Source organism: Acomys minous (genome assembly GCF_964271855.1).
Source record: "Acomys minous genome assembly, chromosome: 9".
NCBI lineage: Eukaryota > Metazoa > Chordata > Mammalia > Rodentia > Muridae > Acomys > Acomys minous.
The window spans coordinates 1,514,450-1,539,245 of record NC_140490.1 but is presented as its reverse complement, the minus strand read 5'-3'; the positions used below and the strand labels follow the sequence as shown (position 1 = coordinate 1,539,245).

General features: G+C 46.6%; 1 protein-coding gene across 2 annotated transcripts; it reads right to left on the bottom strand.

Annotated features, from left to right (window-relative positions):
* Window positions 1-8,310: 8,310 nt before the first annotated feature.
* On the bottom strand, window positions 8,311-22,694 carry GMFB (glia maturation factor beta). Of its 2 annotated transcripts, none has more exons than XM_084796636.1 (7): window positions 22,437-22,694; window positions 17,296-17,392; window positions 16,093-16,142; window positions 15,527-15,576; window positions 13,848-13,933; window positions 13,201-13,274; window positions 8,311-11,938 (listed from the first exon to the last, which is right to left on the bottom strand). In XM_084796636.1, exons 1-7 carry the CDS (start codon window positions 22,437-22,439, stop codon window positions 11,867-11,869), a joined length of 432 nt encoding a protein of 143 aa, XP_084652762.1. In that variant the 5' UTR covers window positions 22,440-22,694; the 3' UTR covers window positions 8,311-11,866. The 2 variants fall into 2 exon arrangements, with proteins under 2 accessions (XP_084652762.1, XP_084652763.1); XM_084796637.1 differs by having other exon boundaries at window positions 13,848-13,930; window positions 22,437-22,671.
* Window positions 22,695-24,796: the final 2,102 nt, after the last annotated feature.

Sequence of the window (24,796 nt, the reverse complement as noted above, 5' to 3'; positions counted from 1 at the left end):
AAATACTTTCTGAAAGGAAGAAGTGAAATGAGAGGCTGAACGGGAACTTTTATTTATATTTAGGAGGCTAAGAAGAAGTTGAGGGGTGTGTTTTAGACTGGCTTGAAGAGAACTGCTTATGCTCCCAAGATTTGCCAAACTCTCAGCCCGGTCTAAGAGGGGCGGACAGAGTCACAGCCAACTGAATCTGGGCTTGTGGCTGGAGCGTGAACTTTGCTTCCCTGCCTCCCCCGTAGAACCAAAGGAGTGGGAACATGGTAGAGTCCAGCCGGGTGATGTTTCTGCCTCCCATGACCAAAATCCCCAATACATCACACGGATGCTATGTCGCTCACAAAACTTTGAGCACAAGGGTAACTGTGCTTATTGCTTGTTAATCTTTGATATTTTAAAATAGTTTTGTGTGGTTAATGTTTAAGTTGTATGCTTTTAAAATAAAATGTTTTTATAAATTTTTATATTAAAAACATTTGGAAGGGGCTGGAGAGATGGTTCAGCGCATCTGCTTTTCCTGAGGACCCTAGTTCAGTTCCCAGCAGCCAAGCCATGCAGCTCACAGCCACCTGGAAGTCCACTCTAGGAGGAGCTAACGCCCTCTTCTGGCCTCTATGGGCAAGTGTACTCACATGCATGCACATACCCACATGTAGAAGCACATACATACACATGCATTTTAAAATAATTACTAATTCTCTTGTCCTGTAGGTCACCATTTACACTGTTTTTAAATTTACAATTTTAAAAGAAGAGATCTGGACATAATGCCATACCCTCTAATCCCTGTTTCTCAGAAAGGTGATGGAGGAGACTTTCAAGTTTGAAGCTAGGCTAGACAACTTATACTGTTAAAAAAAAAAAGTCTCCGACTGTACCTCACTCAGTAAATGAGCACTTGCCTAGAATGTACAATCTCAGTATCATAAACAAACCGGTATTTTCCTGATTTCAATCAACTTGTACTTTATGAAGCTACAATAGCAGAAGTAAGGTTGAGGTCCAAAGCTATGCTGGGCCTGGTGACGGTGGCCCGTGGACCTCTTTAGAGTTAGGAGGGCATGGCAGTAGGACAGCAAGTTTCAGGTCTACAGAGGCACAGGAATCAAAGACAGAGAAATATATGAGAACTTTTATTCCCCAGAAAAAACACTCCTTCCATGTAAGGAACATGAAGTTTTAAAGATTTACTACAGAAAAAAAAAAGCTAAGTGGTGGTGTGGTGGCACACAGCTTTAATCCTGGCACTGGGAGGCAGAGGCAGGTGGATCTCAGTGAGTTCTAGGTTAGCATAGGCCACAGAGAGAATTCCAGGACAGCAAGAGCTGTGTGGAGAGACCCTGTTTCAAAAACAAACAAACAAACCAAAAATGTATTTTAGTTTCACTTATGCAGTTGTGTGTATATGTACACACAGTGCAGGTGTCTGTGGGAGGGGTGTAGGGGACAGAAGAGTGTTGGATCCCCTGCAGCCCAAGTTGTAAGGCATCTGACACGGGTGTTGGTTACTGACTGAACTTCCGGTCCTCTGAAAGAGCTCTTAACTGTTGAGCCATCTCTCAGGCAGATGCAGGATGGTATCTGTAGCTTGAAGTCAGCCTAGTCTACCTACTGAGTTCCAGGATAGAAAGACCCTGACTCAAACAAACAGACAAAAACCAACTTTGCAATTAGACTCTTCATATTTTTGAGTGCATACATCACGATTTACTTAATAATTTTCCTAACAACTGGCTGTTTTTGTTCTCAAAGCTATTGCTGGACCTGAGAATGTGGTGCTTGCCTGTCACACGTGGGATCAAAGGCATGTACCATCACACCCAGCATTCGTAAGTCTTTTAATGGAGATCATTATAAAGCATTAATCATCATTTGGATTGAGTAACAAATGCAATACATGGATTGGAAGTAATGTCTATTAAAATACTGATTATCTTAAAAGATGGAAAAACAAGATTTCCCTATTTTTATACATCTCTGCACTTACCATATTTTTCAGAAGGAAAACTACATTTAAAAAATTATTACTTGTAAAAAAAAAACCCCAAAAATTATTACTTGTGTGTGTGTGCATGTATATGCACTTTTTTTTTTTTTTGAGACAGGGTTTCTCTGTGTAGCCTTGGCTGTCCTGGACTTGCTCTGTAGACCAGGCTGGCCTCGAACTCGGAGATGCCCTGCTTGGATTACAGGTGAGTGCCACTGCGTCCATCTGGCTGCAGGCATGCCTGCTCCACAGTGCATGTGTGGAGGCCGGCCCTTACCTTCCACACTGTCTGAGATCTTGCCCCTGCGTTTTGTATGCCAGGCTAGCCGGCCCGTGAGCTTCCACGGAGTCTCTGCTCTGTTCTCCATCTTGCCATAGGATCACTGGGATTGTAGACACTCATGCTACGTGTCATTGGTTCTAGGAATTTGAACCCAGGTGATCATATTTACATGGAAATTCTTTTACCCCCAAAGCCATCTCCCCAGCTCCCTCATTATTTGGGGGTGGGAGGGATATAGGTAATTTGGTCTCAATCCAGATTTTACTTGGAGGGAACCCTGAGCTTATTATCAAATATTTATTTAAACGTGCACACACTGTTTTAAGCAGGTGCTAGAACTGCTGTTGCCTTGCAGGAAATGCTGCTGGAAGCTGACTGTTCTTACATAATAAGTCTTGATTTTCTCCAAAAGAAGTCATCAGCTGAGCATGGTACCTCATTCTGGTCATCCCAAGACTGGAGGAGCCTGAGACAAGGGGACCACCATCATTCTAAGGGCAGCCTGGGCTACATGGTGAGTTCCAGGCCAGGCCACACAGTGAGACTTTGTCTCAGTAAAACAGAACCAAGCAAGGCAGATTACATCATTTATATACTTTAATCCTTTTCTGCAATATAGTCATAAAATTCAAATGTAGTTAATTTAAATTCAACTTCTCACCCTTTCCAAAGTCCAATTGTGGAAGTTATAGTCCAAACCCGATATAATACCTAAATAGTACCAAAAGCTTAGTTAACTAGCAAGCACTTTTTAATCACCTATTACTTTTTTTCCCCCCAGAGAGCTATAAATGGGACATCTACATCACACAGCCTCCCCTTAAGGCTTAGGGATTCCTAAGCGGGTAAGAAGATTCTAAGGGCCAGAGGTGGTAAATGAATCTGGCATTTCCCGGATCCACATACGAACACACAAGACTATGACAGTATGCGCAAGCTGCCCAAGTGCATGGCAGACGGAGCTCCGCACAGATGAGGGAGAACAGGCATGAGGCTCCACCCGAGCTGGGAGGCTGTCTGCTAGCGATAGCTCCTGAGGGAAGACAACCCAGCCTTCTTCACAACAGTGACACCCGGCCCCATCTCACCAACCTTGCTCCAGAGCAAGCCTCACACAGGCAGCAGCCAATAACCGCAAACTGGACTCCAGGGCTTTTTTGTTTATTCTTTTAAGGGAAAAATCAGAAAATTAGGTAGGTAGGAGTTGAGTTGGATAGGAGCTGAGAGGAACTGGGGCAGGTGAAATATGATCAAAATATAGTGCCTGGGATTCTGAAAGAGTAAATTAAAATATTATCAAGAGAGAGAGAGAGAGAGACAGACAGACAGACAGACAGACACAGAGAGACAGAGACAGAGAGACAGAGAGAGAGCTCTCAAGATGGCTGAGTAGGAAGGAACTCCTGCAAAGCTGGCCAACCTTCCTACAACCATGGAAGAGAAGAGAAGCAACTCTGTTGTCCTCTGACCTTCAGCCAACTACTGCAGCGGGTTTCCACACACACTAATATTAGTAAATTTTTAAAAGATGAAAGGTCTGGCGGTGGTGGCGCACGCCTTTAATCCCAGCACTTGGGAAGCAGAGGCAGGTGGATCGCTGTGAGTTTGAGGCCAGCCTGGTCTACAAAGCGAGACCAGTCAGGGCTACACAGAGTAATCTTGTCTTGGGGGGGGGGGAGTTAGTGAACAGGAGAAAATAATTTTCAAAACAAATGTCCAATGGCGGACTTTAGCCTGGTACATCTATGGAACACGTACAATACTAAAATACATGTAACACAAGTTACAAATGGAAAAAGGCTTTAAACAGAAAATACCAAGTGCCCAAGAGCACACGAACAGACGCCGCTCAGCACCATTAGCCGCCAGGAAACACACATCCATCCGAGCCATCATGAGATGCTACTGCACAGCCCAGCAACAGTGCTGTTTAAAAAGGCAGACTGTGTTACAAGGATGTAGAGAGGCTGCAGTTTTCATACACCACCAGTGCTAATGTAAAAGACTGTGGCTGACTTGAGGGAAAAAAAAAAAAGAGTCTGCCAGTTCCTTATGGCCTCACAAAACTGGAGAGTGGATCTTCACAGCAGCCAGGGAGTGGAAACAGCAGGTCAGCCGTGACCGAGTAACGTCAAATTCCATGGACTACAGTGTCACTTGGCAATAAAAAGGAGTGACAGACAGACACAGCGCAATGAATCCTGAACAGTGGGAAAAGATGGTCACCAAGGCCAGGAATTCGATGCAAATGATATTACTTATATGAATCACCAAGAATAGGTGAATTTATAAAGACAGAAATGAGATGTGATGCTGTGCATGCAAGACTCGGGAAGCAGGAAGTGGCTGCTGGTGGGGCGGGGCTTCCTCGGGACAGTGAATCTGAATCTGACGGAAGTGGCTGCTGGTGGGGCGGGGCTTCCTCGGGACAGTGAAATGGCCTGAATCTGACACCTACTGCGATTGCTGCCTTCACCTAGCTCCTTCCGTTGCTTTCAGCACAGAACGTGGAAGCCCCATGACTGTCATAGTATTTAAGGATTTAACTTTATGTGCCTGTTTTGTCCACATGTGCGTTAGTGCGCCAAACACACGCCTGGTTCCCAGAGGGCAGAAGAGGGTGAGGTCCCATGGGATGACTGTGTGGGTGCAGGAGGGTCAGGTGCTCTTAACCGCGGCACCATCTCTCCAGCCATGTGTATTATATCTCAACAAAGTTATTTTAAAGGTCTGAGCACTGAGCATGGCAATGCCATTTCAACAGGGCAACAAGATCTGTCTACAAACCTAGCACGAAGCTTAGTGTAAGAAATCCACCTCAGCTCTCTCTGAGGCCATTATAGACTTAGAGAGCTTACAAATGTGCCAGGTTGTTCCTTCCGAGCAGACCATGAACATAGGAACCATTGGGATCTCAGAGTGGTGATTTTTTTTTTTAAGATTTTTAAAATTTTTATGTGGGCCTGAAGCCTCAAGTTCCCTGGCACTGGCATTACAGAAGGTGGTGAGCCGCCCAGTGTCAGTCCCAGGGACTGAATTTGAGCACTCTGGAAAAGCAGTGCTCTTTACTGCTGAGCCATCAGTCAGCCTCTACCTTAATAATCTTACCGCCCTGAGACAGTTAATTCTGTCAACCTGGTGGGTAGAAGCCATTTCCACACTAAACACTAAGTGTCGGGGAGAGTGAGATTCACAGTTGGATCCTTTGTGGGTGGCCATCATCAGTCAGTCCAAAGAAGGCCTGAGCAGAGCATAAGAGAAACGGAAATTTGCTGTTTCCTGTCAGCCTCTGCAGCTGGGACATGCATTTTCTCTGCTCTTGGACTGGCATTTACCCCACTGGCTGCCCTGCACTTAGGCCACTGGACTGATATTAGCCTAAACCTTCAGCTTTCCTGAGCCTCTAGCATGCTATGGGAAGGCCCCACGTCTTCTCAGATCTACACCCACTCAATCCCGTTCTCCACAGGAAACGAAACAGATCAGGTAGATACCAGCTCTCCATGCATTCCACAGCATGGATCCAAACAGCTACAGAGTCTAAAACAGATACTTAGGAGAAGTTTCATGTACAGTGAGCATTCATGATCTGCTATTAGTCCCTCAACAGTGCGGCATAACAGCTCCTTATATAGGGCATCTGTTGTATTAGGTACTCAGAAGGATGTGCATAGGTCACCATGCACAAACGCCCTATCATCCTACACAGGGGAACGGAACACCCAGATTCTGGTACCCACGGAGGGATCCTGGCACCAATCACCCATGAACCCTAAGAGATGATGCCGTGTGTACATGCACACATACTGCGTGCAAGTGTTCATGCAAGTGTGTGTTTCTTGCTGCAGCTGTTTATCTGGAGAGCCCTGGCAGGTATAGCTCCAGTTTAGGGGTCCACAGAGCAAGGATACCACTGCATGATTATCAACACTTCCTGTCATAGCTAGGTAAATAAAACATTACAACAGAACACACACAATTCATAAGCTTCTCTCTAAAAACTACACACAGATCTACCAATGAAATTAAGTCACCACGACTTTATTTGGAATCTTCTTCTCTAAGGAAGAAAACAGGTTTAATGGGAAATATCTATATTCATAGCACTGGCGATCGTAATTGTGCGTTACTGTGGAAATCAAGCCTGCCTCTAGTTTATACCAAAAATGTACAAAGATTTAGATAAGCATAAAACCACAAGCAAGCATACCTTTTGTTGAATAAATTAAAACTTCAGCCGAGGCAGAGTGCATTTGTAGGCTCGGCTGGGCTGGGGGTAAGCGCTGGTCCTGTAGTCTGGCACTTCTGTACGTAAGCCAACACCTGCGTATGCTGACTTCAGGAATTGAGGTATTCTGCTAACAGGCATGCATGGGATCCAGAAAAAATGGCCAGCCAGGCCTCAGGAAGAGGGGAGACTGAGGACTGCGGTTTTATTCCACGCTGCCTGAGCTGGCATCTTTCCTTCTGCTCTGGGGTGCGTATCGCGTACTCTCCCCCTAAACAGTGTCCTCACATTTGTAGGCGCCAACTTTTCCAAGCCTACTTTACTTGGGGTTCTATAAATGGTTACACCTCCCTTCCAACCCACCTAGCGTAGGTAGGAGAGAAAGGAGATCTATGGGAACAGGAGGAGTAGACCTTGTTGGATCTAGTTTCTGGGAGCCAGTTCCCTGGCATAGTCGCCAGGATTTCAGCAGACCAGCAATTCCACCAAAGTTGCTGCTGGAACCTGCAACAGCAGCCAGAACCCAGCGTCTCAAAGCGTTCTCTGGAGCAGTTCTCTCTAGGAGCATCTCCTAGACCCAAAAAGACCCTGCCTCCTGTTTTGGGCTCATATATATATATATATATATCTCCTCTCAGAGTCTGTACTAGGATCTTTTCCAGCTGGCAAAAACCAAGGCCCCCCACGAGGTAGTTAGACTTCTAAGTGGAGAAACATCACCTGCTCTCTCACAAGTCTGTTCCCCATCCCACACTTGGGATCAAAACAAAAATCTGTCTACAGCCACTACACACATTGATGCAGCTGTCTCATTTAAAAGAATAATTGAGGCAGGTCATTATTTGCTACCCGCTGGGCAATGCCATGGAAGAGCACTGCCTTTGGGCTCAGCAAGCTGGGAGGCAGGGAGTGTCCACTCAGGGAATATCCATGTTGGGACCTGAGTGGTTACAGATACTTTTTGTTGCTGGAAACCAACAAGGAGTTAATTTTTTTTTTAAAGTCTATTTTTTTTAAGTGAGGGTAAAATAATTTTTTACAATGGTTAAGTAGATAAATGACCAAATTTGAGAAATAAGAAAAACATGTTTCCTGGCTCTGGCCAGTTCTCCTTTTGAAATTCTTAAAGGCAGGAAGGCACTAATTAATTATTCCTTTCATAGCCAAAATAAATTGTGACTATTAGCACATTTAATCACAAGTAGTACATGGTAAGCCCTAAAGCGTATAGTGATCTGCATGTGTGCATTCTAATAGATGCGCATGGCACACACTTTGTAGTATGGTCCCTAAACAACAGCATGGCGAGTTTTCAATGCATGATTATAAGCAATGACACTTTTTCTTTCTTTCTTTCTTTGGTTTTTCGAGACAAGAGTTTCTCTGTGTAGCCTTGGCTGTCCTGGAACTCACAGCGATCCACCTGCCTCTGCCTCCCCGAGTGCTGGGATTAAAGGCTCCAATGACACTTTTACTAATGAGGTAACCTCTGACAGCTTTGCTCAGAGGCACAGACCTCCCAGCTTCAGCTCTCCTTCTCAAGCCTCGGTCCAGCGGAACCCGTCTGTCTCCCTGCTGTTCACTGACTTCCTTATAAACCTTCACGTCAGCCTGAGTTTCAGAAGTCTGATGTCGTTGTGTCATCCTTCCCCGAGGATTCCATCAATCCCTCCAAGGTTCCTGTTCTTCGCTATTGCTGTTACTTGGTTTTCCCAAATAAACTGTTTAATAGACATGTGGCTCACAGTATTGACAGGCAGGCAGCAGTAGCTATAAAGTGGTGGTGAAACGCAGGAGAAAAGAAGGAAACACTAGAAGTCCTTTCATGTTAGCATTTTATTTAAACCAGTACAAGCACCATGCTTACCAAAAGACTCCAAAATAAACATGCGGAATGAACTAGCAGAGACAGAAACCACAGCTTAAGGAGGAGTGCCACTTGTTGGTTTTCTTAAACAATGACAGAGAACTGTTAACGTTCACAAGACTGAACCAGCAATGTTTCAAGCCTCCTGAATGAGATTATAATTGGACCATCAAAGTCAGTGGGACTTGCCCTGGCATGTTAGATATCTCATACAATATTCAAGTAATTATATCCCAAAAAGCAAGAAATTGATTCTATCACAAGCTTAACGTAACTGTTTAACATTACAGGACCACAATCACTGATCTGAAATGTCAAATGTCCTAACAGGAAACCTTTCACCTTAGAGCCGTCAGCATGAGGCGGCCGAGGACACTATTTACACTCTTCCAGAAATACAAAATAAGAGCCGTCCAGAAACGTTTGCGACATTTCTTCATGGAAGCTATGAAGGCTCAAGCTTTATGGATTCCAGAATTCTCAGTCTATAGACCAAGTAAGGAGCACAACCATATTAACACTCAATAGAACCAACAGAACATAAGTTACTCTCTACCCCCAGATAGTGGCATATCAACTCTTACGAAAATATCTACTCACTAATCCACATACAGATTGATGCAGTCACTTGAGTTTTACAAGTGTCCCAACATTCCTTATGTGCACCTTCCTTAGTTTCTATCTAAGTGGGAAAAGAGCCAAGTTTAATTTGGCAGTAAACTCCACTAACTGGAAACCATTAGTGAAAGTGTCAGACCAGGGTACAGTTTATGGCTAAGTTTGGCTCCTGAAAATAGGAGACAAAGAGGGAGGGGAAACGCTAACATACATTTTGCTACAAATTACTTAGCAATGACAAACAATCTAGCAACACCTCTCCCAAGAGAGAATGCTTCTCCCGGATGTGTTTACCTGCACTAGGCATCCAGTAAACTCCCCAGATAGACAATGCAAACAGTTAAACAAGTCAGTTAACCAGTCAGCCAGCCTTCTTCCTAACATCACTGCTCCAACATCAGAACAAAGTGGTTACTGTTCAAAACTCAGACATTTTGGAATTTCAGCACAGGGACCTGAGAATACTTCCTTCATACGTCACTACACTGTCACAGAGGCCATGTCACCCATACGTTGTGATTCCTAGTTGGTGCCGACATTAGATGCTATGCATAACTTAGGTAAGAGCGGCTCTCCAAACCCATGCTGCCTTAAAGGCCGACCGCTTCCTGGAAAGACTAAGACTCAAGGCTGAGCAGGGACAGTTGTTCAAAAAGACCCGGAGTGTGAAAATCTGGACATACTTTTTATGGAAAGGCAGAAAAAGAGTAAGAAAAATACTTTAAAAGAATGTAAATTTTAGCAAAAAGGAAACTTCCATAAATATTTGAGGAACACTTTAGAAGCCTTACAAACCTGTCTAAGGGCAGACAGAGTAAAAGTGTTCTATTTATGCTCCGATTCAATGTGTGGCCTTATTAAAGACACATTTATTGGTAAGGGTCAGACAAGCTTGAAAAGGAAAAACCACCCGTGCTGCTGCTAGAACTGGACTAAGTCTGTGTGTGGCAGCCGGTGCCGTCCACCTGTTGAGAGGCTAAGGTAAATAAGTAAGCCAAAATAAAGACCCGCACTACAATCGCACACCCATGGAGCACTACTTTTGAAGACATACATACACAACCAGGTGAAACAGAACCTTATTTGCTTCATTCAAAAATGTAAAGTCACTGTCTACTTGGTCCCATTTGCATTTCTGTGGGATTATAAACAAGTTATTCTCTAGCCCAAAATACCTGTACAATGAGCTCTGACTTCTTGGATGAAGTTTTCTCACTCTCTGGACACTGAAATGAAGTAACTTTTCCATTCACGGACCAAAACAAAGACCTCTTCTAGCACCTGCAGTTACTTCCTGACATCCGGGCTGTGGACACACGGCTGGGAATACAAGGCGTTCTACTCCATTATGAAAACCCCAACTATCTTTCCTCCAGTAAAACGGACACAGAGCATGAGCCAAGACAAATACTACGCAATGGCCACACACATGCCAACATAATGAAGCTTTTACTAGTTTTTCTTTTCTTTTCCTTGGGTGGGGGGAGCTGTGGGGCTTGAGAGAGCGTTTCTCTGTGAAGCCCAGGTTGTCCTAGAACTTGCTCTGCAGAGCAGGCTGCCCTGGAACTCCTATCTTTGCTGGGATTAAAGATGTGCACTACCACTACCCAGTTCAAAATGATTACCTTCTTAATATAGGAATTTGGTCAGTCTACTTTTTTCTGTAAATCAAATTATTATTCAGCAATTTCTCACATGTTTCTTAAGTACAACAATAATTGCAAGTAGATTAGAAGTCTCACTTCCGGACAATGCTGTCATCGTCTGGCTTAGTCCGTATTAGAATTTCTTCTGACATTTAGGATAAAAGGCATGACATCTATTGATGTGTTGTTATTAACAATGACCATAGTTTTAAATAATGCTTACATATGGCACAAAACTAATAGCAAATATACACCAAATTATAACTCTCACCTACCATATATTCACAACTTTGGGCAGATAGTTGGAATTTTAAAAATAACAAGTTGGTTTTATTACAAACTTCAGTTATACATATTAGAAAATTGTTTTACTTGAACCCTTTAAAAAAGTATTAATTTCACCAAATCTAGAATACTGGCAGTGTAGAAGTTGTAAGCTAATGTTAAAGCTGACAAATCAAAGGCACAGTATTGACATATTTAGAACAGTGCTCACAAGACATTAGGAGGTGCTCTATACTGTTACCAAGCTACGTTCTAAGCTCCCTATTAGTGACACAATCAGGAACGAAGGAAGCCCTTGATCACATGACTCATCAGTTCCTAAGACCAGGATGCTGTTTTCCATAAGAAGACAGCCTAACAATCCTAACTCTACCATAAAAGTGAACTCCCAGACCTTAAGAATGAGTGACTGATAGAATTTCTACACTTGATTAAAAAGATACAGGAAACTAAGAGAGAATGACAACGGACGGAGAGGGCAACAGAGGTTCTACTAAATCACTACTCACGGCTCAAAATTGGTCACAAAAGACTTTAGCCCCAAATGAACCTCAATGATGTGACAAGCGATAAGACGCTATTTGCACTTATAAACTGCCAGTACCCAGTAGTGGTCAAAGGAGGAACTGCTGTCTAGCACAGTCTAATGCCCACCTTCCAATAGTGTCTGCAAACAGTAACAAATTCTGAATTGTAAATTATAAAACTTAGTCACAAGAGTGCAAAGCCTCCCTGGAGAGTCCACCTAACAATGACAGACACGAGGGAACACTTCACACAGTTTCATTACTATGAAGATGATTCCCCCTTGTTCAAACTGCACAAAGGGAGAGTTTTTCTTTACTGCAGGAAACAAACTGTAATTAACAGTGCATTTTTAGGCATAAATAACTCTTTATGTCTGGTTCCAGTATGGTCAGGTTAATACATGAAGACTTTAGAAACACAGAGGTTCACATTAGTGGAAGAATCCAAGTTTCTCACGCAGCCATTCTTCAGTTAGGTCTTCAGTGTTTCTTATTTCAAATACCTTAAGGAAAGAAAGAACAAATAAACTCAAGTCATATTCCATCACTCAAAAGAAAAAACATCCCTACATTACACTGAGTATTATGAAATACCACATTCTGAGCTGGGGGTAGGGGTCTCACAGGCCTTACATCAGGGTACTCAGGAGGCAGAGTCAGGAGGATCTGTGAGTTCAAGGCCAGCCTAGTCTACAGAGCACTCCAGGACATGAAACCCTGTCTCAGAAAACCAAAAACAGAAAGGAAAAAAAAAAAAAGGAAAAAAAAAGAAAAGAAGAAGAAAGCCAGCTAGCCAGGCGTGGTGGCACACACCTTTAACCCCAGCACTCAGAAGGCAGAGGCAGGCAGGTCTCTGTGAGTTCGAGGCCAGCCTGGTTTATAAAAAGTTCCAGGACAGCCAAGGCTATTACACAGAGAAACCATGTCTCGAAAAACCAAAAAACAAAAAAAGAAAAAAGGAAAAAAAAAAAAAGAAAAAGAAAAAAAAAAGACAGAAAGAAAGAAAAAGAAGCAACAACAAAACAAAACAAAAACAAAAGCTCCTACATTCTGTTTCCTTTATGTTGGTCATGACTTGTCTTAGTAAATTTATGTACCTTTCTGGCAGTATTACATTTCTTTTAAGTACTAAATACTTACGTTACCAAAGTGTAGCAATCAAGATGACATAAGCCTAGGCTCTTTTAAAACCACAATTCTAAACGAGCACACGCATATTAAAAGAGCAGTTCTGTAACCCTGCCCATTAGAGAGGGCAGCCAAGCAAACAAGCCTCCACTGAGCTGGGAGCTGGAGAAATGTGAGGCCACTCTTCCAGTCTGAGCGGCGACGCTAACAGCGGCTGTGACACTCTGCTGAGGCTGCAGGCTCCAGGCACAGCTCTCCAGGACTCTCCCCCGCCAGAAAACACAAGGGCTGCAGGGAGCCGAGGTCTGAGAGTCAGCTCTAGTAACACACAACCCTGAGTAAGCCATCTTCTGAACCGGCTTTTCTATATTTTTTACCTTTAAATTTACCCTATGTTTATGTGTGTGCATGTGTGCATGTGCTCGTGTGCAAGCACACGCATGTACAGGAGCCTTAAAAACACATTTTTTTCAAAGATTACTATCGCTCTCTTTCCCACTAGTACACACGACGCTTTCCTAATGTACACATCAGTCTTCTCAGCTGCGGCTGCAGGGAAACACTCCTGTCGGCTGCTGAGCGACTGCGTGGTGCTCCGCAGGCCACCGCCAGCAGCCATGTCCGACGCAGGCGCTACCTTGGCCAGCTCAGCGGTGTGGACCAGCTTGTTCTTGCTTCCGGCATACATCATCTGCTGTTCAGGCTTGCACCCTGGAGGACGGTGGCACAGACACAAGGGCACTGTAAGACGCTGGTGGCTTCTACCACTTCTATCTTTCACAAAGCATCATCAGATCATCAAAAGTGGTTCCAGGTCTCTGTGGATCCTGATTTCAGTCTTGACAGACACTTAAAAACTTTGTTCAGCACTGTTTTAATTTCAGCAGTACAAGGCCCATGTTCAAGGCTACAGGCATATCACTGGCAACTATTCTTTAAAACATAAACACAGGCATTTAACCACAGTCACACAAAGGTCACCTACTTAAACAAGATGAAAAAATGTACTTCTGATTCAAAAGGCATCACTGTATTTCAGAATCATTAAAATGTAGAATTTAACTCAACAATTACACGTCTAGGAATTAGCCAACAAGGTGAGTACAGCTCCAGAGACAATACTTTACAGGACCTGCTCCCCGGGGCGCACGCAGGTGTGTGTGCAAACACATGTAACCTGACCTCAATTCAACAATTTCATCTTTAGGAATAGCAAAAATACGTCTAGCAAAAGATGATTCAATTAAATCAGAGCCAGTACACACACTAAGGAGAGCGACTCACCGACAGGGCTAGAGAAGATGAAACACAGCGGGTAGGACACGCGGCCGTCGTCATGCTGGTACTTATAACTGTATACAATGAAGGTTTTTCTCAAGTTAAAGAAACTGAGCCGCGGCTCCCGACAGGCAGCTATCACCACCTGAGCTACGAGTGCCTGACTCACTCAGTACCACATTTTTGATATAATTCTGCAAAACAGGCCCAAGGGAAAATCATAAAATCATGCAGCCTCTCAAAAAGAAACTTCTTAAAAGTACAGATTTCATGTGGACGTGTTTTTTTTCTTTCTCAATTTTTACTGTATGCACATTAGAATAATTGTTTTTTTTTTTAAACTCCAATTAGGACACCAACTTTCACATTTCTTGTCTAATATATGCATACATGTTTAAATTTTGTTGTGATCAGGATTTGGAAGGACTGCTTTAAAGTATTTTGTTGGTGGTGGTGGTTTTCATGACAAGGTTTCTCTGCATAGCTTTGGCTGTTCTGGAATTTACTCTGTAGACCAGGCTGGCCTCGAACTAACAGAAATCCACCTGCCTCTGCCTCCCAAATGTTGGGATCAAAGGTGTGCGCCACCACCGTCCAGCTAAGATGTTATTATTCTTCCACTAACTTCTTAGTGAGCATAATAAAATAATGGATTTTCATACACACAATTAGTTCTTGTGTGCTCACACCGTCCCTCTGCACACCTTCACTGTGCTCACGCCCGTCCCTCCACACCCCTTCACTGTGCTCACACCCATCCCTCCACACCCCTTCACGGTGCTCACACCCGTCCCTCCACACCCCTTCACTGTGCTCACACCCGTCCCTCCACACCCCTTCACTGTGCTCACACCCATCCCTCCGCGCCCCTTCACTGTGCTCACACCCGTCCCTCTGCACACCTTCACTGTGCTCACACCCATCCCTCCAAACCCCTTCACTGTGCTCACACCCATCCCTCCACACCCCTTCACTGTGCTCACACCCATCCCTCCACACCCCTTCACTGTGCTCACACCCATCCCTCCGCACACCTTCACTGTGCTCACACCTGTCCCTCCACACCCCTTCACTGTGCTCACACCCGTCCCTCTGCACACCTTCACTGTGCTCACACCCGTCCCTCCGCACCCCTTCACTGTGCTCACACCCGTCCCTCTGCACACCTTCACTGTGCTCACACCTGTCCCTCCACACCCCTTCACTGTGCTCACACCTGTCCCTCCACACCCCTTCACTGTGCTCACACCCGTCCCTCTGCACACCTTCACTGTGCTCACACCCGTCCCTCCACACCCCTTCACTGTGCTCACACCCGTCCCTCTGCACACCTTCACTGTGCTCACACCCGTCCCTCTGCACACCTTCACTGTGCTCACACCTGTCCCTCCACACCCCTTCACTGTGCTCACACCCGTCCCTCTGCACACCTTCACTGTGCTCACACCTGTCCCTCCGCACCCCTTCACTGTGCTCACACCCGTCCCTCTGCACACCTTCACTGTGCTCACACCCGTCCCTCCGCACACCTGCACTGTACCGTCCATTCTCCCACACAGTCCCCTACATTTTGTTCTCATGCCATATAAAATGTAACTTTTGAAAGTTTTTTAAACAGATGGGTTCATAAATAAAATCCTGAGGACTAAAAAAAAAATCTTTCCAAACCACTCAGAAAAGGATATCGAGGCTGTCGCTCAGGTAGTTCATCTTTCAGCTCGTCTGGAGAGATGCCCTGGCACCACAAGAAAAGAAAATTTGAAGGATTTCCTTCACCAAAGGCCCACAGAGCGCCCACTCTGCTAAGAGGTGCTGTGATTCCTATCATATTACAAAATTACTTCTATTTATTAACAAAACATGGGGATGGAGGACAATGTTCCTTCTGGGTTAATGTTCCATTTGTCAGGAAATACTGAGTGGTGTAAGCGACACCTAAGAGGAAGCCCGGCTTCTACACTTACGTGCCCGGCTTCACCTTAAACACTGTGCAGCTCCTGAGTCACGCAGCTGACTCCGCCTTCCTAGAGCTCTAACGCTGACTCCCCATGCCGGCTCTTCCTAACGCTTAGGGAAGGCAGTTCAGTCAGCAAGCAGTGTGCAACCAGTCATCAGCCCATGCGTCTCATGCTTAATTAGTGTGTGCTTAAGAAGGTCCAGAGCTTGCTTTAGCATCTGTAACTAACATGGCATTGTTTGGACAACAGTAATTGCTGAACTATAAAAATTGTATTTAGCTCATGGCACGAACCTCAAGCTCCTCGTCCAGCACCACCAGGCGTCTGTCCTTGTCAATCTTCACTACAATGAGAACACAGAGTAAGTAAAGTGGGACCCAGTGGGACCCTGACGACCCAGCCCAAGTCTGCGTGGAGGGAGAGGAGTGGCCAAAACTAAGGCATCAACACGCAGCACCAAACACGCTGAGGTATTAGCGCTTACGTTGCCTGGATAGAATCCCAGCATGCTGCTTACTTAGACTCTCATCAACTCCTCACATGTGCTGCATGTGTGGAGAACATCCTAAGCCCAACGCAACCTTCTAAGCGAAGAGGCTTCAAAGCGTGACTGATTGAGACTGGTCTACGTGCAACATGGTTAGAGCTACAGAAGAAAAGCTCACCAGGGGTCAGGAGAGAAATCCCAAGACCCCCGCCTCCCAACAGTACAGGTATTCGAGAGAGTGAATCACCAGTCCCACCTCTGTTCAGGCATATTCAATGTAAGTGATATAACCCAAGTCAAAGCACGTGCACGCCACCGGCGCCGTGGCTCTGCTCTTTTGTACCTGTCTGAAGAGTCAACTATGTTTGAGTTTGCTCTAAACTCACATTAAATCCTAAGGACACACATGTGACTTCCAATAGCCTCACCTTTGGTGGTAAGCGGCACCTTTACACACTTCCCCTATTCAGAACCACATGCCCACATGACAGCATTTATTTGTGACAGACCCAGAACTCCTAAGGTGCCACCAGCTGCTTTAATTCACACCTGCCTGATGCGTCTCTGTTAAGCCAAGTCTCCAGTGTTTGCATCCTCACCCCCCAGCCTCCCTTGTCTTTCTAAATCATACCCACAATGCCAGGAACCTGAAGGTTAGTGCAGAGCTGGACAAGCCTAATGCTGACCTTTACCACTTACGTATAGGCAAATGTTTGGTCTGCACTAGTGCTAGCCCCTGAGAGGGTCTAACGTCTGCGGGTCACCACAAATGAAACTGCTCATTCTTCAAGTGACCAAGACAACCGGCTTCTCCGGAGCCACATAGACAGCTGACACGGGGTTATCTATGGCAGTAACATGTGCAGTTCACAGTTTCTTAACTTGCCGAGGAGACGGTGGAAATTCAGCAGGTGGAAGCACCATTACTTTTCAAAGGCTTGGCACATTCAAAGGAGCTTTAAGAGAAAACAAACTAACACCATATAGTTCTGAGGCAACTTCAGCTTACTTATAATGGCAGCATTGTGGGTTTCTTTTCGAAAACGAAACTTTCTCAGCTTTTCCACTAAATCTTCAGCAACATCACAAACCACCAAAGACTCGCTCTACAAGAGAGAGGGGATACATACATGTAAAATGCTGTAACTTCATTATCTGTGCATGATAACAGCTTTCAGTTCACCCACAACCTGGGATCTACACGGCCCAGTCACACCTCTGCTCAGCCACGTAACTTCATTTTAGCTTTCTCTTCGGCTAGTACCTACACACACCACGCACATCCTAACCCGCATTTTAAGAAGCAGAGGGGGAGGACGCGTGGAAGCCGGGGCTGCCTGCTGCATCACACGAGCAAGCACAGTACTTCTCCCTGTGTGGCACTCAGGAGGCGGAGTTAGGATCGCTGTGAGTTTGAGGCCAGCCTGGTCTACACAGAGCACTCTAGTACAGCCAAGGCTATGCAGAGAAAACCAACAACAGAAGAATATACAAAAAGGCAAGCAATACTCTGTTTATTGTTCAGCCCACTGCACTGCCCCTTGAAGTATACTCAATAAATCTGTTTCTTTGAAAAAGAAAAAAAATGTACAAAAACAAAAGCAGAAGAAATAAACATAAAGGCCGGATCTCTGTGTCTGCGCAGTAATTACTCTGTGTTCTTACCTGTCGCCCCAGCCCTCAACTGTCTGGTTTTTGACATAGGATTTTTGTTGTTGCCCAAGCTGGCTTCAACTTGTAGTCTTCCTTGTTTTAGCCTCCCTAGTAGCTTGAACTGTGTGTGCCACCATGCCAGGCTATAATATTTCAGCAGGTAAAACTCCAAAATCAACTACACATGATGGTGGACGCCTTTAATCTCAGCACTGGGGAGGACGAGGCAAGAAGATCTCTGAGTTCGGGGCCAGCTGAGTCTACACAGTAAGTCTCTGTCTCCAAAAATGAAAAAGAAAAAAACAAAAACAAAACAAAACAAAACCCCAAAACCTAACAATGTGGAGAAGGAAACAGTGAAATCCCATCTACCCACCCCTCAGCCCCTCAGCCCCTCAGCCCCTCAGCCCCTCAGTCCCTCTGCCCCTCAGCCCCTCTGCCCCTCAGCCCCTCTGCCCCTCTGCCCCTCAGCCCCTCAGCCCCTCTGCCCCTCTGCCCCTCAGCCCCTCTGCCCCTCAGCCCCTCTGCCCCTCAGCCCCTCAGCCTCTCTGCCCCTCAGCCCCTCAGCCCCTCTGCCCCTCAGCCCCTCTGCCCCTCAGCCTCTCAGCCCCTCTGCCCCTCAGCCCCTCAGTCCCTCTGCCCCTCAGCCCCTCAGCCCCTCTGCCCCTCAGCCCCTCTGCCCCTCAGCCCCTCAGCCCCTCTGCCCCTCTGCCCCTCAGCCCCTCTGCCCCTCAGCCCCTCTGCCCCTCTGCCCCTCAGCCCCTCAGCCCCTCAGCCCCTCAGCCCCTCTGCCCCTCAGCCTCTCAGCCCCTCAGCCCCTCAGCCCCTCTGCCCCTCAGCCCCTCAGCCCCTCAGCCCCTCTGCCCCTCAGCCCCTCAGCCTCTCAGCCCCTCAGCCCCTCAGCCCCTCAGCCCCTCTGCCCCTCAGCCTCTCAGCCCCTCAGCCCCTCTGCCCCTCAGCCCCTCAGCCCCTCAGCCCCTCTGCCCCTCAGCCCCTCAGCCCCTCAGCCTCTCTGCCCCTCAGCCTCTCTGCCCCTCAGCCCCTCAGCCTCTCAGCCCCTCAGCCTCTCTGCCCCTCAGCCCCTCAGCCCCTCAGCCCACAGTGACTACATCAGCCCCACCCCAGTGGAACCTCTTACCCAAGGGCTACAAAAGTCATTCACCTGGAAATGTTGCACTATTGAAAGACAGCATGTGTCACCAGAAACACAGACATAGTAAAACTGCTCTACTTTAAAAACACTTCCAGATGCCAGTCTCCAATACCTAACTAGTGTTCAGATCCCTTCAGTGTTTTACAGTTTTTACAATAGGTTTGAGTCAAGTTGCAAAAAGTCACAAAGAAGTTTCCCCTCTCCTTCAAGAAAATGTGGTCACTTCTCATCAGAACCTCATAGCATTAAGGCCTCAAAATTTGAGTTAAATTTTAAAACATATATATTTTATACACACACCCACCCAAGTACTTGACTCTCTGTGGGATTAAAGATGGCATACACCGGACACAGTGGCGCACAGCTGTAATCCCAGCACTTGGGGAGGCAGAGGCAGGTGGGTCTCTCTGAGTTCCAGGCCAGCCTGCTCTACAAAGTGAATCCAGAACAGCCAAGGCTACACAGAGAGACCCTGTCTCGAAAAAAACCAGATGGCATACATTAAAGCAGAAAATGGGTAGCATTTTAACTGTCCTTAAGATTCCCATCTCTGGTCATCAGTAAGATGTGACAATGTATCACAGAATGTGCCATTTCACAACCACGCAGCAGCCCCAGCCAGGAGTCAACAGAAAGTAACCACATCTGTGACAGGTGTTTTCAATCTGCTTCTCTTCAGAGCGATGCTAAATCATAGGGAACTGCCTAAAGCTAATACTTAACATTACTTGACCAAAGATAGAATTAAGGAAACTAGTAAAAACTTAGGATTTTTATTTAAGACAAAACCTATTTGATAGAACAGTCTTACCTTTCAGGCCTGATAATGAAAGCTACAAATGTAAGCTTGACATCCTAGGTTATGAAAACATGTTCAGTGCGCAGCTGTTTGTAAGGCCTCAAACGACCCCTAGCATGGTAGAAAAGATGAAACATGCTTTGATTTATTTGCACAATTCAGTTTGTGTTTACCCCCTTCCCAGTGCTGTAACAAGGCAAGCAGTCCTTCCTAAAGGACTCAGAAAGGTGACACATGTCTCTAATTCCAGCACTTAGAGGCCTAAGCAGGAGGGTCAACTGCTTCTTCTAAAAAGGCAGGGTGAAGGGGGCGGGGCGCAGAGAATGGACTCGGACTTTGCCAACTTGCATTTGTTTTGGTTTTTGGTTTTTGGAGACAGGGATTCCCTGTGTAGCTCTGACTGTCCTGGACTCACTTTGTAGACCTGGCTGGCCTCGAACTCACAGTGATCCACTCATCTTTGCCTCCAGAGTGCCGGGATTAAAGGCGTGCGCCACCACGCCCAGCTGACAACTCACATTTGTTTACACTCAGAAGCATGCAGGAATGAGTACAAGCCATGGCAGTGGCGCACCCTGTAACCCCAGCACTACGGGAAGCAGGGGCAAGCAGAACTCTCTGAGTTCGAGGCCAGCCTGGTCGACAAAGCAAGTCCAGGACAGCCAGGGCTACACAGAGAAACCCTGTTTGTACAAGGGGGCAAATGTTATTTATGATAGCTGAGCTTAAACATTCATTTATTGGTGGACTCAATAAATGAGTAGTTAATGAACCAACTGTATGGGGAGTGCTCACTTACATTATAGTCAAGTAGAGAAGAAACCAGGCAAAAAACATAAAATGATAGCTGTGATAAAGGCTAGGAAGGAGAGCAGATGATGCTTTGGGAACTCAAGTGGTGAAGAACAACGTGGTGACAGTAAAAGCCACCTACCGTGATCACGGTGGGCACGCCAGCCACAATCACAAAATGACAGTGTGTCTCAGATAGCCACAACAGGAGCAAGGCCCAAGGCTAGGTCAGGGCGTAGTAGGTACTCAGATTTCTATGCCATGGGCAAGCATTAAGTTTATAATTAAGTATTGAGGGAAGGCAAACATGGCTGTGTTTGAATTTTGGTAAGATCATATTTGCAGTGATGTGCAGTTAGCAGGCAGAGAGCCAGGAAGGTCACAGCAGCACTAGCCACCAGCGAGGCTATTTCAGAGAAAGGATGACAACTGGCTGAGAGGCTGAAGATCACCCTAAGAGAGAGTGAATTACTATGTATGTAGCATGAGGCTGATTCTGCCTCACGTTCCAAACCGAGACAGGCTAGAAGCATCTTTCTTCTCCGAGATCTAAGTCATACAGACAGTGGGCCCGGGTATCCCGACCTCTCCAGCTCTCTCTCTTAGCCGCTACCTAGGAATTGGGCTGGACTGACATGAAGGAAATACGGGCCTACAAGGAGTACCTAAGACTTCCGGCTTGGGTAACGGACACCACTAGCACCTTTAACCAAGTTACAGAACTCTGGCTGACTGAAGACCAGACGTGAGGTGGAAACCCATGAGCTCTCTCTGGACAAACTGTGGAGCCTCTGTGGAATACAAATGCTGGTTGGATCTCAGTGAGGTCAGAGATAGGAACTCGCATGTCAACTCAATGCGAGGTGGTAACCAAAGCCAGGAATTCGGCAAGGAGAAAAACAATAGAAAACGAGGCCTCAGGATGGAACCTAAGCCTCTTATGGGCACAGTCCAGGGAATGTGGAAAGGAATCCAGGGGGAACAGATGCATCAGCAGACGGAGGAGGAAAGCCAGGAGTTCTGAACCCCAGAAGCCAAAGTGGGGAAGCGTTAAGAAAAGGAATGCTTCAAATATGAGAGTGTCAACACCCTGGAATGTAGCTGAAAGGTCATCATGATGAAAACCCACGAATTCACTGGGTTCAATGTCCTCAGTAAGATCTGCTAGACGGAAGTGGTCCCCAGGAGAGGAGTTATGGATAAGGGCGGTGCTTTCCTGTTGTTGCTTCCATGAGACTTGATCTTACTTTAAAAAGAAAAACAAAACAAAAATTTTGGGAAGGATCCAGAAGGTCGTTGACTTTCCACTTTATCTTCAGGCTTGCGGGGCGGCGGGGGGATGGGGTGGGGGTGTCCATCGTCAAGCAGAAGAGACACCTCGGCCGCAGACGCGGCAACGCTAACCCTCTTTAACAGTTGCTTAAACAAGGAGAAGCCACAGAGCGAGCCTTGGGGTCGCGTAGGTTCTAACGGCCTCCGCTCTACAGAACGCGGGCGTCGGGGGCTATTCAGCGGGGAACAGGGGCGGAGGCCAGAACGCAATCAGAACCCGAGCGCTCGCCGCCAACGCCGCCCCGCAGGCCCGGGAGCCGGTTCCGCCGCGGGACGAGGGCCAGACTCCGGCGCAGGCGGAGGCCACGCTCCGCAGCCGTCCGCCCGCGGCGCCGGGGGATGCTCCGGGCCTCCGCTGGAAGCCGGGCAGGGGACGGCGAGCCCGCCCAGCCCCGCGGGGCCGCCCTCCGCCGCCACTTACCATTTTCCTTCCGGTCGTCAGCGGCCCGTCGCCCCGCGATCTCTCCGCAGCCACCTCCCTTCCTGCTTCGGCTGGCGCCGGGCTCGGCCGCCCCCACCTAACTACGCGGCCGCTGCAGCCCGCACGTGACGGCGGACGGCGGGAGGCGAGGCCCAAAAGTCCAAAAGTCAGCGAAACGCGTGCGCTGGCGTCCCTGGTGCCTGCAAAGGAAGGTTGCTCCGCCCCGCTTCCCCCTGGTTACCAAGGAGTGAATGCGGGCTTCGATGCGCAGGTCCTTGGTATCTTTAACAAACCTTAACTGTAAGAATTTCATGGTGGCATGCCTGAGGCAATGATTTTAGTGGTAAATGAGCGTATTGATTACAGGTAACTTCCAGATTTAATGGTTTTCAAGTGTAGGCACGGCTTCCACCTGTCCCAGAGCGCCACCCCTGACCCAGCCAGCTTTCCAGAACTTGCTGAATACATTTATTTTCCAAATGATACTCCTATTCATCAGCAAATAGTGATCAGTGTTGGCCATTCGGGCTCTCACTTTCAAGTCACAGTCAAAAGGTGCTGTTACTGTTTCACAAAGTTACAACTTTTTTTGTTTGTTTTGTTTTTAGTTTTTTGAGACAGGGTTTCTCTGTGTAGCCTTGACTGTCCTGGACTCACTTTGTAGACCAGGCTGGCCTCGAATTCACACGATTCACCTGCCTCTGCCTCCCGAGTGCTACGATTAAAGGCGTGCGCCACCACCACCACAACCTTTTAATTGTATTACTATTGGCCTTCCAAAACTGAAATAGATTTGCCTTTCTAAGAAAGAATATGAGGTACAAGACGATGTGGATGAGAGGGTAGGCACCTTTATAAGAGAGAGAGAGAGAGAGAGAGAGAGAGAGAGAGAGAGAGAGAGAGAGATAGAGATTAATTTTTAAAAATACTTTAAATTTTTTTTTATCCCTTATGGGCTTTCTCCTTGGTCATTCAGAACTATTATCCTCAAAAGATTGGTAGAACTGTGGCATCAAAAATTAAAAAAAGAAGAAAGGACTGGGGTGGGAACCGAAGAAATGGCTCGGCGGTTAAGGGCACTAGCTGTTCTTCCAGAGGACCCTGGCTGGATTTCCAGAACCCGCCCATATGGGAGTTCACAGTGTAGCTCCGGCTGCAGGGGAGCCACTGCGCTCTTCCAGCCTCCAGGGCCACCGTTTGCTCATGGTACAAGCAGGCAAACACCCACACGCACAAACTAATAAAGTAATTTAAAAAATAAGACCAGAAGAGCAGAAGGGAACCAGGGAGGAAAGAAGAGAGAGAGAGAGAGAGAGAGAAAGAAAGAATAAAGTTTTGGGTCTCCAAAACACAGTCATATTAAAAACCGAGACATTTTTGAAGCGGGGAGTGGGTCTTACACAATTTTGAACCTCTATTAGCATATTTTAAAACACTAGATATTGGTAACAGTGAAAGTGGGATTTCCTGTATAGCCCTCCTCAGGGAAGCTGTGCGGTAGGAAGGAAAAGCCTTCTGCATCGGATCTGTGGGTGCTGGGAGGAGGCTGGCGCACCTGCAGAGCCTTGCTTTCCTGTTCCTGCCTTCCTGCAGCCTAAAATGGCAGAGGGAAGAGTGTGGTCATGCAAGCACCCCAACAGGCGGGCTATCAGAGAAAATCCTCCTCTCTTGGGAGAGGCCTTGAATTTAACCTAGAGAGATAGTCAGTGGCAGAAGTGGTTTAATGTGCTTGACTGAGATAGCCCTGCAGTCAGCATGTGACGTTTGCCTGAGATAGCCCTGAAGCCAGCATGTGACCTGCAGGAGAAATACATGATCATGTAACACCAGGCCCTCTCCCCTGGTAAAACTGAGGTGAGTAGTCTAGCAGCCCTCAGAGCTAAGAGGCCGTGCATTTCTGAGGGTTTTACTGGCAAGGTTAAAGGCTGGAGCCTCAGATCTTGGCAGCAAGCACTCTCTAAAAACAGAAGATCACACAGAGCTGCCTTCAGTGTGGTGAGGAGCTAAGTGCATGGTGCAGAGCTGAGCTCTCATCTTCCTGCCCCTCCCACTGTTATGCCCAAATTTGGAGAGACTCCCTGAACAGACCACCCAAGAGCAGAGTCCAAATGCAATGCCAAGGAAGTCTTTACTGCAGGTTCGAGCCCGGGCCACCCCTCCCGTGCACTGGCACAGCAGATGCAGGGAAGTGGCCTCGAGTTTCAATTGAAAGGGGTTTTTTTATAGGTTTTAGACAAAGAATTGGGTTTTATAGTATATGATTGGATGACATTTGGGCAGAAAAGCTGCAAGCAGGGAGTTACAAGCCTTGGCGTTTCATGCTTGGGTAATAGGTGTAGAGGCAGGTTGGCCTATAGAAA

What these genes read in the sequence shown, in the direction of transcription:
- GMFB (XM_084796636.1), bottom strand. An exon ending in CCACAATGCTGCCATTATAA is followed by an intron (nt 16,143 to 17,295) that starts GTAAGCTGAAGT and finishes TTCTCATTGTAG; the next exon opens with TGAAGATTGACAAGGACAGA. An exon ending in CATCTTCTCTAGCCCTGTCG is followed by an intron (nt 13,275 to 13,847) that starts GTGAGTCGCTCT and finishes ACCGTCCTCCAG; the next exon opens with GGTGCAAGCCTGAACAGCAG.